The 12,878-nt window shown below is 38.3% G+C and overlaps 1 protein-coding gene across 1 annotated transcript in view; it reads right to left on the bottom strand.

Moving 5' to 3' along the window:
• The window catches only part of CUNH6orf132 (chromosome unknown C6orf132 homolog), a 43,676-nt gene extending 34,900 nt beyond the window's left edge, over positions 1-8,776 (bottom strand). Inside the window, exon 1 of the mRNA XM_070939816.1 lies at positions 8,629-8,776. Within this exon, the coding sequence (XP_070795917.1) occupies positions 8,629-8,776 (148 nt within the window). The remainder of the gene's footprint in view (positions 1-8,628) is intronic.
• Between the last annotated feature and the right edge of the window lie 4,102 nt (positions 8,777-12,878).

The following is a 12,878-nucleotide window of genomic DNA, read 5'->3' as shown; positions in this document are numbered from 1 at the left end:
TTTCAACACATCCCCAAATTGCAGTTCATCACCTCCTTTATTTATTTTTGGAAATTTTCTAAAAGCTTGACAAGTTTTCATTTGGATGTCCATTTCTCACAGCTTACAACCAAGCTGTGCCTAATAAATCATACGTAGTTGCTAACTTGCCACACAATAGCTAATTTTACCAAACCAGAAAATATATCCTAGAATGGGCTTTAGAATCCTCTAGGGGGGTGATATCACAGCAATAAGACAGTGTAAGAGGGAAATCTTCAACTTACAACAGTTCATTTGGTGACAGTTCAAAGTTACAACAGCATTGAAAAAAGTGACTTATGATCTTTTTTCATACTTACGACCAGTGGTGAAATGTAAAATTTGTTACTACCGGTTCTGTAGGGGTGGCTTGGTGGTGGTGGAGGTAATGTGATTGGGTGGGCATGACCAACTTTTTTTTTTTTATTCTTAAAAGCATTTTTTCTACAACCTTAAGAGGTTGCAGAAAAAAATGCTTTTAAAAGCCTCTGAAGATCAGGCAACTCAGCTGGGATCGTCAGAGGCTTTTAAAGGCATTTTTTTTTCTACAACCTGTTCGGCTGAAGAGGTTGTAGAAAAAATGCTTTTAAAAGCCTCTGACGATCCCAGCTGAACCGCATGATCATCAGAGACTTTTTTTTTATTTTTAAAAGCATTTTTTCAGATGTAGAGGTTGTAGAAAAAAATGTTTTTAAAAGTAAAAAAAAAAAGCCTCTGATTATCACGCGGCTCAGCTGGGCATGGGGGGGAGGCAAGGATTTTTGCTTCCAGTTCTCCAAACCACCCGCCACCATCGCTACTGGATCGGCTGATCCAGTCTGAATCAGGAGCATTTCACCCCTGCTTATGACCCTTGTAGCATCCCCAGTCATGTGATCAAAATTCAGATGCTTGGCATATTTATGATGGTTGCAGTGTCCTGCATGTGGTCATTGGGTCATGTGATCACCTTTTGCGACCTTCTGATGAACAAAGTCAGTGGGGAGGCCAGATTCACTTAACAACTGTGTTACTAACTTCACAACTGCCGTGATTCACTTAACAACTATGGCAAGAAAGGTTGTAAAATGAGGCAAAACACACTTAAGGACTGTCTCATTTATCAACAGGAATTTTGGGCTCAGTTGTGGTTATAAGTTGAGGATTCCTCAGGGTTACCTGCATCATATTATTAAGGCCTATGATGGGATTTCTTTGTAAGCAAACATGCATAGGATTGCCCTGTAAGGCAAGACCACCGTCAATAGTCATTACATTTGCAATACGTGTATTGTCCAGCCTACATCTAAGACTAGATTCACACTCAGTTTACTAAGTGCACTAATTGTACATGGAGATCTGTATGTTTCATATACTACAAGGCATTCCTTATCTCTTCCTTGCATAATCAAAAGATTTTCCAGGTGTAACAATCCCCACCCCATGGGAGCTGCTTTTTTTCCTTCGCCTATCATTCAATCTCCGCTGCCCACATAGATTCTATTCAGGTAACTTCTTTATTGCTTCTGTATTGCAACTTATTAACCACAGCTAGCTTCATAGTTCTCCGGGAAAGCCAGGCACAAATTATATTTACCAATCTGTTCCCATCTCTGATTAAGTTAGTCTAAAGTAACCAGCCATTGAACACAGTTTGTTCATTTACTGGAAGACAGTATCTATGCAAATTGTACGATTTTTTAAAAAGGTTAACTCTGAGTAGTTAGAATACATATGATCTTGGAAATCGAAATGCATCCACAAATAATGGGGGGAGTTGAGGAAGCCACAGGATGCCAAATTTGAGCTGGTGAGCTGTGTTGCTGTTGTTTGTGTTGCTGTTGCTGTTGTTTAGCCAAACAACAGCAACACAGCTCACCAGCTCAAATCCCCCTGCTACTCAGACTGACCCGAGCACAACCAAGCCCCCACCTAAACAAAACACACACCCAGCCAATCAGAGCACAGCCAAACCCCCAACCAATCAGAACACACCTCTGCCCAATCAGAACACAGCCGAGCTCCCACCCAATCAGTTCACACCTCCACTGGCAGTTAAAAGGAAGAAACAGCTGCGATCACACACATTGCTCCTAGAAGCACGAAGCCGAGAACACCAGCCTGAAGATGACGAATGAGACTTCGTCGAAATGTTGCCAAGAAACCTCCAATTTTACGCGGGAGAAAACCCGAATAACCAAAGACCTACATACAAACACCCGCGAAAACCTCAGAAAACAAATATATATATACATACATACCATGTTTCCCCGAAAATAAGATCCTGTCTTATATTTTTTGAACCCTGAAATAAGAGCTTGGCCTTATTTTTGGGGAGGTCTTATTATTTTCTGGTGTGTGGAGCAAGAAGGGGCTCCTCTTGCCATCTTACCTGATTTCCAGCTCTGTCTCCCTAACCAGAGGAAATGGTGGTGACTGGCTGCACCCCAATATTTTTGGGGAGGGCTTATTTTCATGGGAGGGCTTATTTTTGGGGAGGATTTATTTTCGGGGAGGGCTTATTATCGGGGGAGGTCTTATTTTTGGAAAAATATGGTATATATATTCATAAACAAGGTTGCTAAATATATAATACAATGATATATTTAAAGATGCTCAATGCCTGCTTTTACTGCAACATTTCTCTGAGAGGAATTCAGACTAGAAAAACTTTGGAAAGAGAGCCTTTTCATTCCAGGAATGCAAAATAAAACCTGGCAAAGAAAAAGATGAATTTGAAATGGGAATAAAGGATATTTGGAGTTAGAAGTTGAAGAAAGAAATATAAAAGGAATGAATTTTCCCACACGTGAAGACTTTAGTCATTCTCAATCTGGTGTCTTGAAGGTGAACTGGACAACAACTTCTATTGAACCAAGATAGTTGTGCATGCTGATTACAAAACACATTTGCAAGGCACCAGGTTGAGGAAGGCTGATCTGCCCCTATGATTTGCTAAACTAAACATATCCCCTTGTTATAATAATTTAAAATAAGAATGTCTCGAAGACCTCTTCCTTATCAGGTAGCAAAGAATAAGAAGGCCAGAAATCTGAGAGATTAGATTAAAATACTCCAGTAAACCAAAGAATATGTTGTGTAAAAATTTGACAGCAATATGGGCATGGCGAAGTTCAATATTGTTAGTCAGCTGATTATTCAAATGGAAGAACATGAGATAAGTCAGTTAGTTTATTCTTTGGTTTTGGACACTATGTATACCTTAGAGGTTGTAGACAGTCTGTAAATCTCTCACCCAAAGACTGCCAAAACTATGAAATGTTCTTACACTGAAAAGAAGCAAGAATCCCCGTCAGCTCTAACTTCTATAAAGCAACTTCATTTCTTCAAACATCAGTTGATTGGTCTACTTTGCATAAAACAGGGGGTGATAGAGAATATTTTTGCACCCAGAGAGCACAGCATTTAATAGATTTCTTTCAGTGATCAAGAAGATGCAGAGTTGTTATGATGGTGATGTAATGATTTTATTTCAGAACTGGAATTTTTGATCCTTTTTTCATTTTTAGAGCAGTAAAGCAGTAAAAATTAATAGGCACATCAAACTGTTAGGGGATTAATGCACCACGAATATGGCAACACAATTAATTCAAGTCAATTAATCTTTATTTAAAGTAAGGATTCACAAACAGCCTTCTTTAGAGATTTTTTAAAGCCATCTTCTTGAGGTTGAGATGAAATATTGGAATGACAAAGATATGCCTCTTTTATATGAATTTAATCAGATGTTAGACTTTTCTCTTTACAATTTAGCCAGGAAACATTTAACTCAAAGAACAAGAACCCCAAAGCTCTAATTAATAGTATTTATTATAAGGACTGCAAAAAATAATTTATTTAATACAGTATATAACAAAATTTCCAATAAATTCCAAGGACATGCTCATTTATAGGCAGTAAAAACGCTGTCCGTCTCTTTATACTTTTTTTTAAAGTTGACAGGTGGAGATTGACCTCTTTGGGAAGGTGGGACAATCTGTATCTATGGCCATCATTTTGGTAACTGTTCTTCCTCTTATCATTATGAAAAATAATTCTTGCACCAGACTCAGAAGAACATTTAAAAGCAAAAGCCTAATTTAAGATATGTGATTTGCTGATTTTTAGTCAACAATGTTGAATTGCATCATCTCATTTCATACAAATGTATCAGAATGGACTTGTGGTTCTAACAATTTTTGGTATGATATAGCTTATATCAGTTTTTGCTAAAAGGGAGCCAGCTTTGTTGGAAATAAATGTAGGCTGCTCTCAGAATTCCTAGCCATGCTACACTTTGAGATCTGTCATTAATTAGGTAAGCCTCTGGTTGTGATTGGCACTGAAAATGCTGTGCATGTGTTTGCCTAATGCTCTAGATTCATTGGTAGTAGTATTTAGTTGGGAAACAATCTTGAATTCTAATGTTTGTATCCCATACGTTATCAACATCTTCCAAAGAACTCTCTAATTGTAACCTCTAACTCTAAGGTTATGCAGAATGAAAGCAGTAAATAAGGAATCAATGAGAATAACTCCCACAAGCGAAGATGAGTATTAGGAGATAGATGTACTGTGTATATAAATTCAGAGCTGCCTAAATGGCTCATTTGAGGGCTTATTTGACTTGGAATGCAAAAGGACAAATAGAATTTGGTAGTTAAGAGGATTTATCAGTTATTCTTACAAAACTTATTCAAGTCAGTTCAAAACGTTCAGGATTTTATACTACTGGAATTAAATTGTAAAATGAAAACTCAGTTTTCCCCTCAGTGTGCTGTCAAGGTTAAAAATTAACCACTAAATTAGTGTTTCTCAAACTTGACATCTTTAAGAAGTTTGTCAACTTTTAAAATTCCCCAGTAAGCATGCTGGCAGAGTTCTAGGAATTGAAGTCCAAACATGTCAAACTTGACAACTTTGAGACACATTGCACCAACCAACAGAATGGTTTACATCCCAGGAACATTTGTGGAAATAATTCATCAGTGATAAACTTGGCTATATTTCAACTAGTTTCTCAGAGATAAGATGGAGATAAGATGGAAGAAAAGTTAAATCGAGAACTTACAAGGATCTTTTTACAAAATTGGACATTCCTGATGGGTTGTCTTTGCAAAAGTGACAACATCTTCCTAATCGCTATATAATTAATTTGGTAGGTAAGGGATATTTTTCAGATATGTAGAACATTGTTGTGTCATTTTTCTGCATTACGCATGAGAGGTGTAGCTGTATTTTATGCTGAATACATCCATAGCTTTAAGGGAAGTATAGGAGAGAGGGAAGGGCCAGAGACTAGATCCAAAAATCTTTGAGTCAGTGACACCCACAAGTCCACACCCATTGCAAGTTGGGTAACTTGTGTTTACTTTGCAATTCATTTATGCAAAACTAAGGTGAGGTTCAAGCTGAATTCAACTATTTTTTTAGTCCATGCAGCATAAAAATGTTGTAAACATTTCATTCAAGGAGCTGTTTAATATATAGGCATGGAGCATCTTCTGTGTTATGCTTACCTATTCATTTAACTCAGATAGGTAGCTTTCTCAAAGAAAGCACCAAAGCTTTGGATGTAATTTTCCACACTACTCCATGCTAATCACAAGCATGGATGGACCAGAGCATTGTTATATCATATAGAGCAAATGTCCTCAACCTCAGTATGCAAATTCGAAATTCTCAGTGGTATATGAACTGGCTGAGGAAACGTGACAAATAAAGTATGCAAATTGGGAAAGGGGATCATAGAAATATAGCAATAACATATTCTCTTTCAAAAGATGTGCAGTCCAATGTTAGCAGTAGAAGAATACAGAGACAATTATTGGAAATACAAGAAAACAACCGACTGAATTTTATTTCTATACCAGTATTGGAGTAATATAGCTAAGCCAGCAGATCAGCTGAAGGCATGCAGGTCAGTCTATGTACCATATACATATCTGTGGATACCCATGACATAACCTCAGGCTGGCAGGAAGGACAAAGTAATGTTAGAAAGTATTGCTTCTCAGAAAGAATAGTGGAAGCTTGGAACCGACTTCCAGCAAAGGCAGTAGGATATCAATAACTGAGTTTAAACATTCTTGAGATAAACACATGGCCATCATCTGACAAAAATTAAAACAACAACAACAATTAAAAACAATAAATAAATCAGAAAAAAAAAACCCAAACCTAAAGGGCAGACTCAATGGACCACTAAGTCTTTCTCTGCCATCAATTTTCAATGTTTCTATGAATGGCTTTATAGGACTCAAAAGCAAAAGGTAAAAGAGGGATGCTGTTATTTTTCCAACTGAGTATTATTGCCTCACCTCCCTAAAGAGAGAGCTCAAACTGCATGTTTTGTGCATTTTTGTATGTGATAGATAGGAAGGAGGCATTACATTTGATTCCCTTTGTCAACCTTGCCCAGTGCACACAGACTTGCTCAACTCATTATCCACACTATACACGGTCCTTGCTGGCAAAAAAAAAAGTTCACTTCTGTTTTAAGATCAACACAAAGATCTCAGGTAAACAACTAGAAATCTTGTTAGCAAAAACTGTCTCTTAAATATTTACAAAGAAATTTAAAGTAGAATAATTTTTAGGACTCCTTTGTTTATTCCATCCTTGATATGAACTTAAAATCACGTTAGCAATTTTGCTTACATTGAGCCACATCCTAGATACTGCCTTTTTAAATCTCATTTCCCTGTGGCAGCTATAATTCCCTTTTGTGAAAAAGAGTGCATTGATCTATGCATTGATACATTTATATTTCACTCCATTTTGCTCTTCTTCCTTGCACAGGGAAGATTTGATATCGCATAGACTGAATTATCTTGACACAAGATGGAAACATGTGTAGCGGACAGATTGCTCGGCTTTGTATATATTACAAACAGAGCATGGAACCAGTTTTAGATATTTGTGCAACAAAGAATGAAAACAAACATTGATCCACTCTTCCTCATTTCTTCTTGAGCTTATTTTGGAATGACACAGGAAAGTGGATCCTGGGTTAAAAATTAAGTGTAAGAAGGAAGCAGAGCCCTCTAAATATTTTTTCAGGACTAATTCCATAATTAGGCTGCATGGCAAGCAGTCAGAAGTCCTTCCTCTTAGACATTGCATTGCCCCCTAGGCTGTTCAAAGTTATAGGTTATACTAAAGCCTCTCATGATTCAACTGTGTTTTCATTTTTACAGACATATTATCATATGTATACCTTACGGCTGAGGGTTGAAAGTGTATCTGGACAGGAATAAGAACTACCGATAGGGAATGTGAAGAATGGCAACAAAGATGTCCTTTGTAAATTTAATTCCTTAGCTCTTCAGTCAAAATATGCACATCTATTCAATCTTGACAGCTTACCAGCCCACCAAAGAAAGAATGTCTGAATGTAATCGGGACATCTCAAAACATATATCTCTAACTGTTATACCTAGAATAGATCAAATGTCAACAGATATTATCTCAAACTGAAATAGTTTTAAGTGTGTAATTAGCAAGCTCTATTTTAGTTAATTAGGTAATAAGTCAAAGGATAAAATTTCCCATTTCTTTAATTTCATTGGGTTTGCTCTTTCTTTCTCTCTTTTTTTGACCAAAAAAGAAAAAAGAAAAAGGGGGTTCTCAGATCTGGGCTGCAAAAATCAGGAAAGTGGCAAAGAAACCTCTAACTCTTTGCTGCCATCTGATGATTGTCCAAATTTTTGCAGCTCAGAACCAGAAGCCCTAAACAAGAAGCAACATTCCTGGATACTGAAATACTCACAGTATATACTGTATACTATGGAAGCAAAACATTTTATCTCTGGAGCTAACATATGGGCACAAGTTGCATAATTTGGTAACCTTTAAAGGCATGAAGAATTTTAATATGCAGTTTCCATCTATTCCATTGGCCTTTGCATTCAATTTGTCTGGACAGTTCCTAGCTGAAGCAATTAAGTGTTGCATGATTAACTTGGTGAAAGAGATCTTAAATTTTCCAGATTAATCCTATATCATGGACACTCTGCATTCCAAGTGAATCCAGAGTTAGTACCCACCCATCAGAGCCTGAAGGCTATTTTACCACAATTACAGGCTACAAGAGAGAATTACCACCTACAGAACAAGTCTTTTGCTGTCATTACCAGAGGCCACTAGCACATATCCATCTAAAGGTCTCCTGATGGCTGCAATCAGAACAATTCTAATCCCATATGAAATGACAAACATTTTATTAAATTGATTCAGGAAATCAGCTTCTCATTCTGCTCTTTAAACAGTGCTTTTACAGGAGCTACAATTGGAATCTGCTGTACTCATTCTTATGTTTAATTATTTCAGACGGTGCAAGGAACCAGGCTGCTCGCTTGGTTTTACAGGTTACAACATGTTTCCATTTCATCCAGTCATTCTTACCAAATACTTAGTGTAGATTTCTAGCTGAATTGTTGCTTAATATAGATCTCTTGGAGTACAAATTAAACATGTACACACCACTGCCATCCCAGTAAAAGTTCTAATAGCTGAATCAGTTCTACAGTACAGAGCCTGTTCAAGTGAAAGTCCACAGCTAAAGTACAAATCAATTCTCCTTTTCCTTCCCACTCTCCCTTGAAAACTCGAAGAAGCCATACTGACCTGAGGTTTTCAGGCTGTCAGAGTTGATCTCTTGCGTGAAGATCCAAGGAGGGTTGGTGACAAAGAGAGAGCTGGTGGAATTGTTGCTGGCATGCTTTTTCCCAAAGAGTCGGCTAAAAGTTCCTTGAACCGAATTATGCTTCTTCATCCTTATTTCTGCTTTCCCTAATGTTTCTTAGCTCCTCCGTTTAGCAAAACATATTTCCAGTTTTCTCGGTTACCACCTAGCACGCAGAGCTCCAGCAGGTGTTAGTCTGAGGAACTCTCTTTTCAGCTGCTTTAAAGCTAAACCACCTGAGCAGGTAGAGGGCTGGCTGCTGTTGCCTGGCCACACCCCACAGCACTCCTTCCGTCACATTCTTTCCTTGCTGCTACAATAAGTCATTGTTAAGCCCAAAACAGTTCTTTACCTCTGAACTGATGAAGGTCTTCCCCAGGGCAGTGCCACGTCCCAAATATGACTACAAGCTTTATAGGGCTTCACCGGAAAACTGCAAAAAAAAACAAAAACAAAAACAAAAAAACCCACCAACAACAAGCACACTGTCCAGATGTTCAGATTAAAACCAAGTAAACGTCTATGTATTTGTTAGCAACACAGATTCTCCAGCCTGCCAGGTCAATATTTATTTAACTTTATAACCTTGTCTGTTTGTTAAAGGTTCAGAAGCAACATTTCTAAATGTGCATTTTTAAAGAAAAATGGCTGTATTTTCTTTTTTAAAAAGTTTCATGCATGCATTAGAACTCAGCCATAGCAGAAGTTAAGAAGTGGAGGTTTTAAGATCTTCAGAAGCCTCCGAAAATCTGAAATGTGGCCATCATGTGCCATCCGAAAGTTATCACCAAATTGTCATGTTTAATGTCATTAAAAGGAAAAATGATGAATATAATATATACTAGCGCTGGCGAAGCAGGTGCTTCAGGGTACACAAGCATAGGTACTGTTTGTAGGAATGACCTAAAGCAAATGTGTCTTTTTGTGAGAGCACAATGCAGCTGCAGAAAATAATCACACAGTCAAGGGAAGAGGAACAGTTGCTTCAAAGAGCTTTAGACAGGTGCTTTCATGAGCACCTCCAAACATTCCAAAGCGCTACGTGCAGTGGTGGGTTGCTCCCGGTTCTATCCGGTTCTTGTGAACCGGTAGTAAAAGTGGTAGAAGGTAGAAGGCTCCACCCACCCGCCTAGACGTCATAATGGATGATCTGTGCATGTGCAGAAGCTTCTGCGCATGCGCAGAAGTGTACAAGTGCGTATGAGCAAAGCAAGCGCTCCCATTGCAAACCGGTAGTAAAGGTAAGTAGAACCCACCCCTGACTACATGGCATGGCATATGAATAGGATAGGATAGGATAGGATAGGATAGGATAGGATAGGATAGGATAGGATAGGATAGGATAGGATAGGATAGGATAGGATAGGATAGAACAGAACTTTATTGTCACTTTAAATGTACAGTAATCAGCATACATTAAAATAAAATATTGTTGCATTTATCTCTCAAAGGATAACCATTATGCACATACTCACTTACACACACATACAGTATATGACATAGAGACACATCACAATCTAGTTTGAATGTATACATATACATGGCGGAGGAAAAAAGAATCCTGCAAATTTACAAGACAGGTGGTATAAGAAACAAAACTGTTACAGAATCTAGCAATCCTGATATAAATACTTCGAAACCTCAATTGTGCTTTTGTAAAAAGTGGCCAGGACAGGAGGAGAAAGATGTGCTCTCCTCATTTGATGCAAGAAATGCAAACACTGGTTTGCATGCTTCACCAAAGGTAATGTATGAAGAGACCATCAAATTTGTAGTATCTGCACCCCCAGATACTTAATACTGTTGACCACCTCCATTACTGCAGCCTTGATACAAAGTGGAGTATGATTATGCTGGCTTTCTAAAATCAACAACAATCTCCTTTGTTTTATTAAGATTCATTCAAAACCAGGTTATTTTTATTGCACCAGTCCACCAAAGCCTTTACCTCTTCCCTATAGGGAATCTTCACTGTCATCCTGGATAAGACCTACCACTGCTGTGTTATCCACACACTTCACAATATGATTCGTAGCAGTCTTGACACAGCAGTCATGGGTCATCAAGGTGAACAGTAACGGACTCAAGACACAATCCTGTGGGGAACCCATACTCAAGGAGATGAAATTGGAAACTTTTCTTCCAACTCACACAAACTGGGACCTATCAATAAGTAAAATCAAATTTTGTTGACCTGATCCCATTCATATTTTGCAGGGCAGCTTCCCTAGGAATATTTTATGTGTGAAGGAATCTAGACATGATCCTGAAAGAATCATTGATGAGGGACTTAGAAAAACAATTATGTACAAGTAGTCCTTGGCTTACAACCACAATTTGGACTAGAATTTCACTTGCTAAACAAGACAGCTGTTGAGTAAGTCATATCTAATTTTACTACTTTTTTTGCCATGGTTGTTAAGTGAATCACTATAGTTAATTAAAAACATAGTTGTTAAACAAATATAGCTTCCCCCATTGACTTTGTTTGTCAGAAGCAGGCTGGGAAAGTTGCAAATGACTCTGGAATGCTGCAACCTGCTGGTTGCCAAGCACCTGAATTTTGATCACATGACCATGGGGATGGATGCTGCAAAAGTGGGACGACTAGCCATCAGTAACTATTCTCAGTGCTGTTGTAACTTTGTACAGACATTAAACAAATGGTTAAAGACTACCTATGGTCTATGCAATGTTTCTCAACTTTGACATTTTAAGACATGTGGATTTCAACTTTCAGAATTTCCCTGGCAGCATGCTAGCTGGGGAATTCTGGGACTTGAAGTCCACACATCTTAAAAACATCAAGGTTGAAAAACTCTGGTCTAGAAACTAAAGCAGTTTAGGGGTGAGAAATTGTGGTGGGTGGGAGTGTGTTTGGGGATTGTTATGTGTGTTGGACCTGGTCTTTGGGTGTTAAGTGAATTTCGCTGTATGGGTATACTGTGTATACACGTACAATGACAATAAAGTTATTATTATTAAAACAAGTATGAGAAGAAACTCAATGATTATTTATATAAGATGGGGTATAGAAAAACACCAGTTTCCAAATTTCTCTTATTATACCTTACTACAGTAAAGAACACTCCTGGCTTACCTGTGGTTTGTTGAACCTGCAAAGGGCTGACAATGTGGCCCTTGGACTAGAAGAAGTCAAAATGCCTGGACTTGGGCATTGGTGAATCTCTTTGTGAAAGATAGCAGTCCCTGGAAATTCTTCATATAGCCCAGTGATGGGTAACCATTTCCGGACCAAGTGCCCAAAATGCTCACATGTGTGAATGCATGCGTGCCTGAACCCCCAAAATGCAATGCGCACATGGCCCCCGTGCATGCGTCCCACTCATGCTCATGCATGCATACCCCCTGCACAACCTCCCGCGCATGCCCAGCAAAGACACAAAGACCAGCTGGCCAGTGAGAGGCACACACACATGCACAGCGGAGCTGAACTGGGATGACAGCTTGCGTGCCCACAGAGAGGGCACTGTGTGCCATAGGTTCGCTATCATGGATATAGTCAGGCTGAAATATAGGGATGAAGGAAAATCTGCTTGTCAAGCAGGAAATGACAATGTTTATTATGAATCATTATATTTAATGTCCTGACTTGGACATTTGCCTATTATGCAAATATCAGATATGTCATGCTCACATAGATATCACATATTATGTAGAACAGCATTTCTTAAAGTGGGCTCTGAGAATCCCTGGAGTCCCCAAGATTTTCTCAGGGGTCCACAAAATCAAAATTATTTGATAATTATTTGATATTCAAGATATTTGCGAAAATTTAAAATAATGTTAATCTTATTATTACAAGTAGTCCTCGACTTACATTTCATTTATTGACCATTCAAAGTTACAACTGCACTGAAAAAAGTGACTTATGACCATTTTCACACTTATGATTGTTGCAGCATCCCCATGGTCACATGATTTACATTTGCATGCTTGACAATTGGTTCATATTTATGACAGTTGCAGTGTCCCGGGGTCATGTGATCATCTTTTGCGACCTTCTGACAAGCAAAGTCCATGGGGAAGCCAGATTCATTTAACAACTATGTTACTAATTTAACAACTGCAATAATTCACTTAACAACAAAAGTCATAAAATGGGGCAAAACCCACTTAACAACTGTCTCACATCTACAGAAATGTTGGGCTCAATTATGGTTGTAAGTCG

This window comes from Pituophis catenifer, unplaced genomic scaffold, assembly GCF_029215685.1.
Source record: "Pituophis catenifer annectens isolate HBS135680 unplaced genomic scaffold, rPitCat1.0.hap2 SCAF_3, whole genome shotgun sequence".
NCBI classification, from domain to species: Eukaryota; Metazoa; Chordata; class Lepidosauria; order Squamata; family Colubridae; genus Pituophis; species Pituophis catenifer.
Note: the sequence above shows the minus strand (reverse complement) of the source record. Positions and strands in the feature narration are given on the sequence as shown.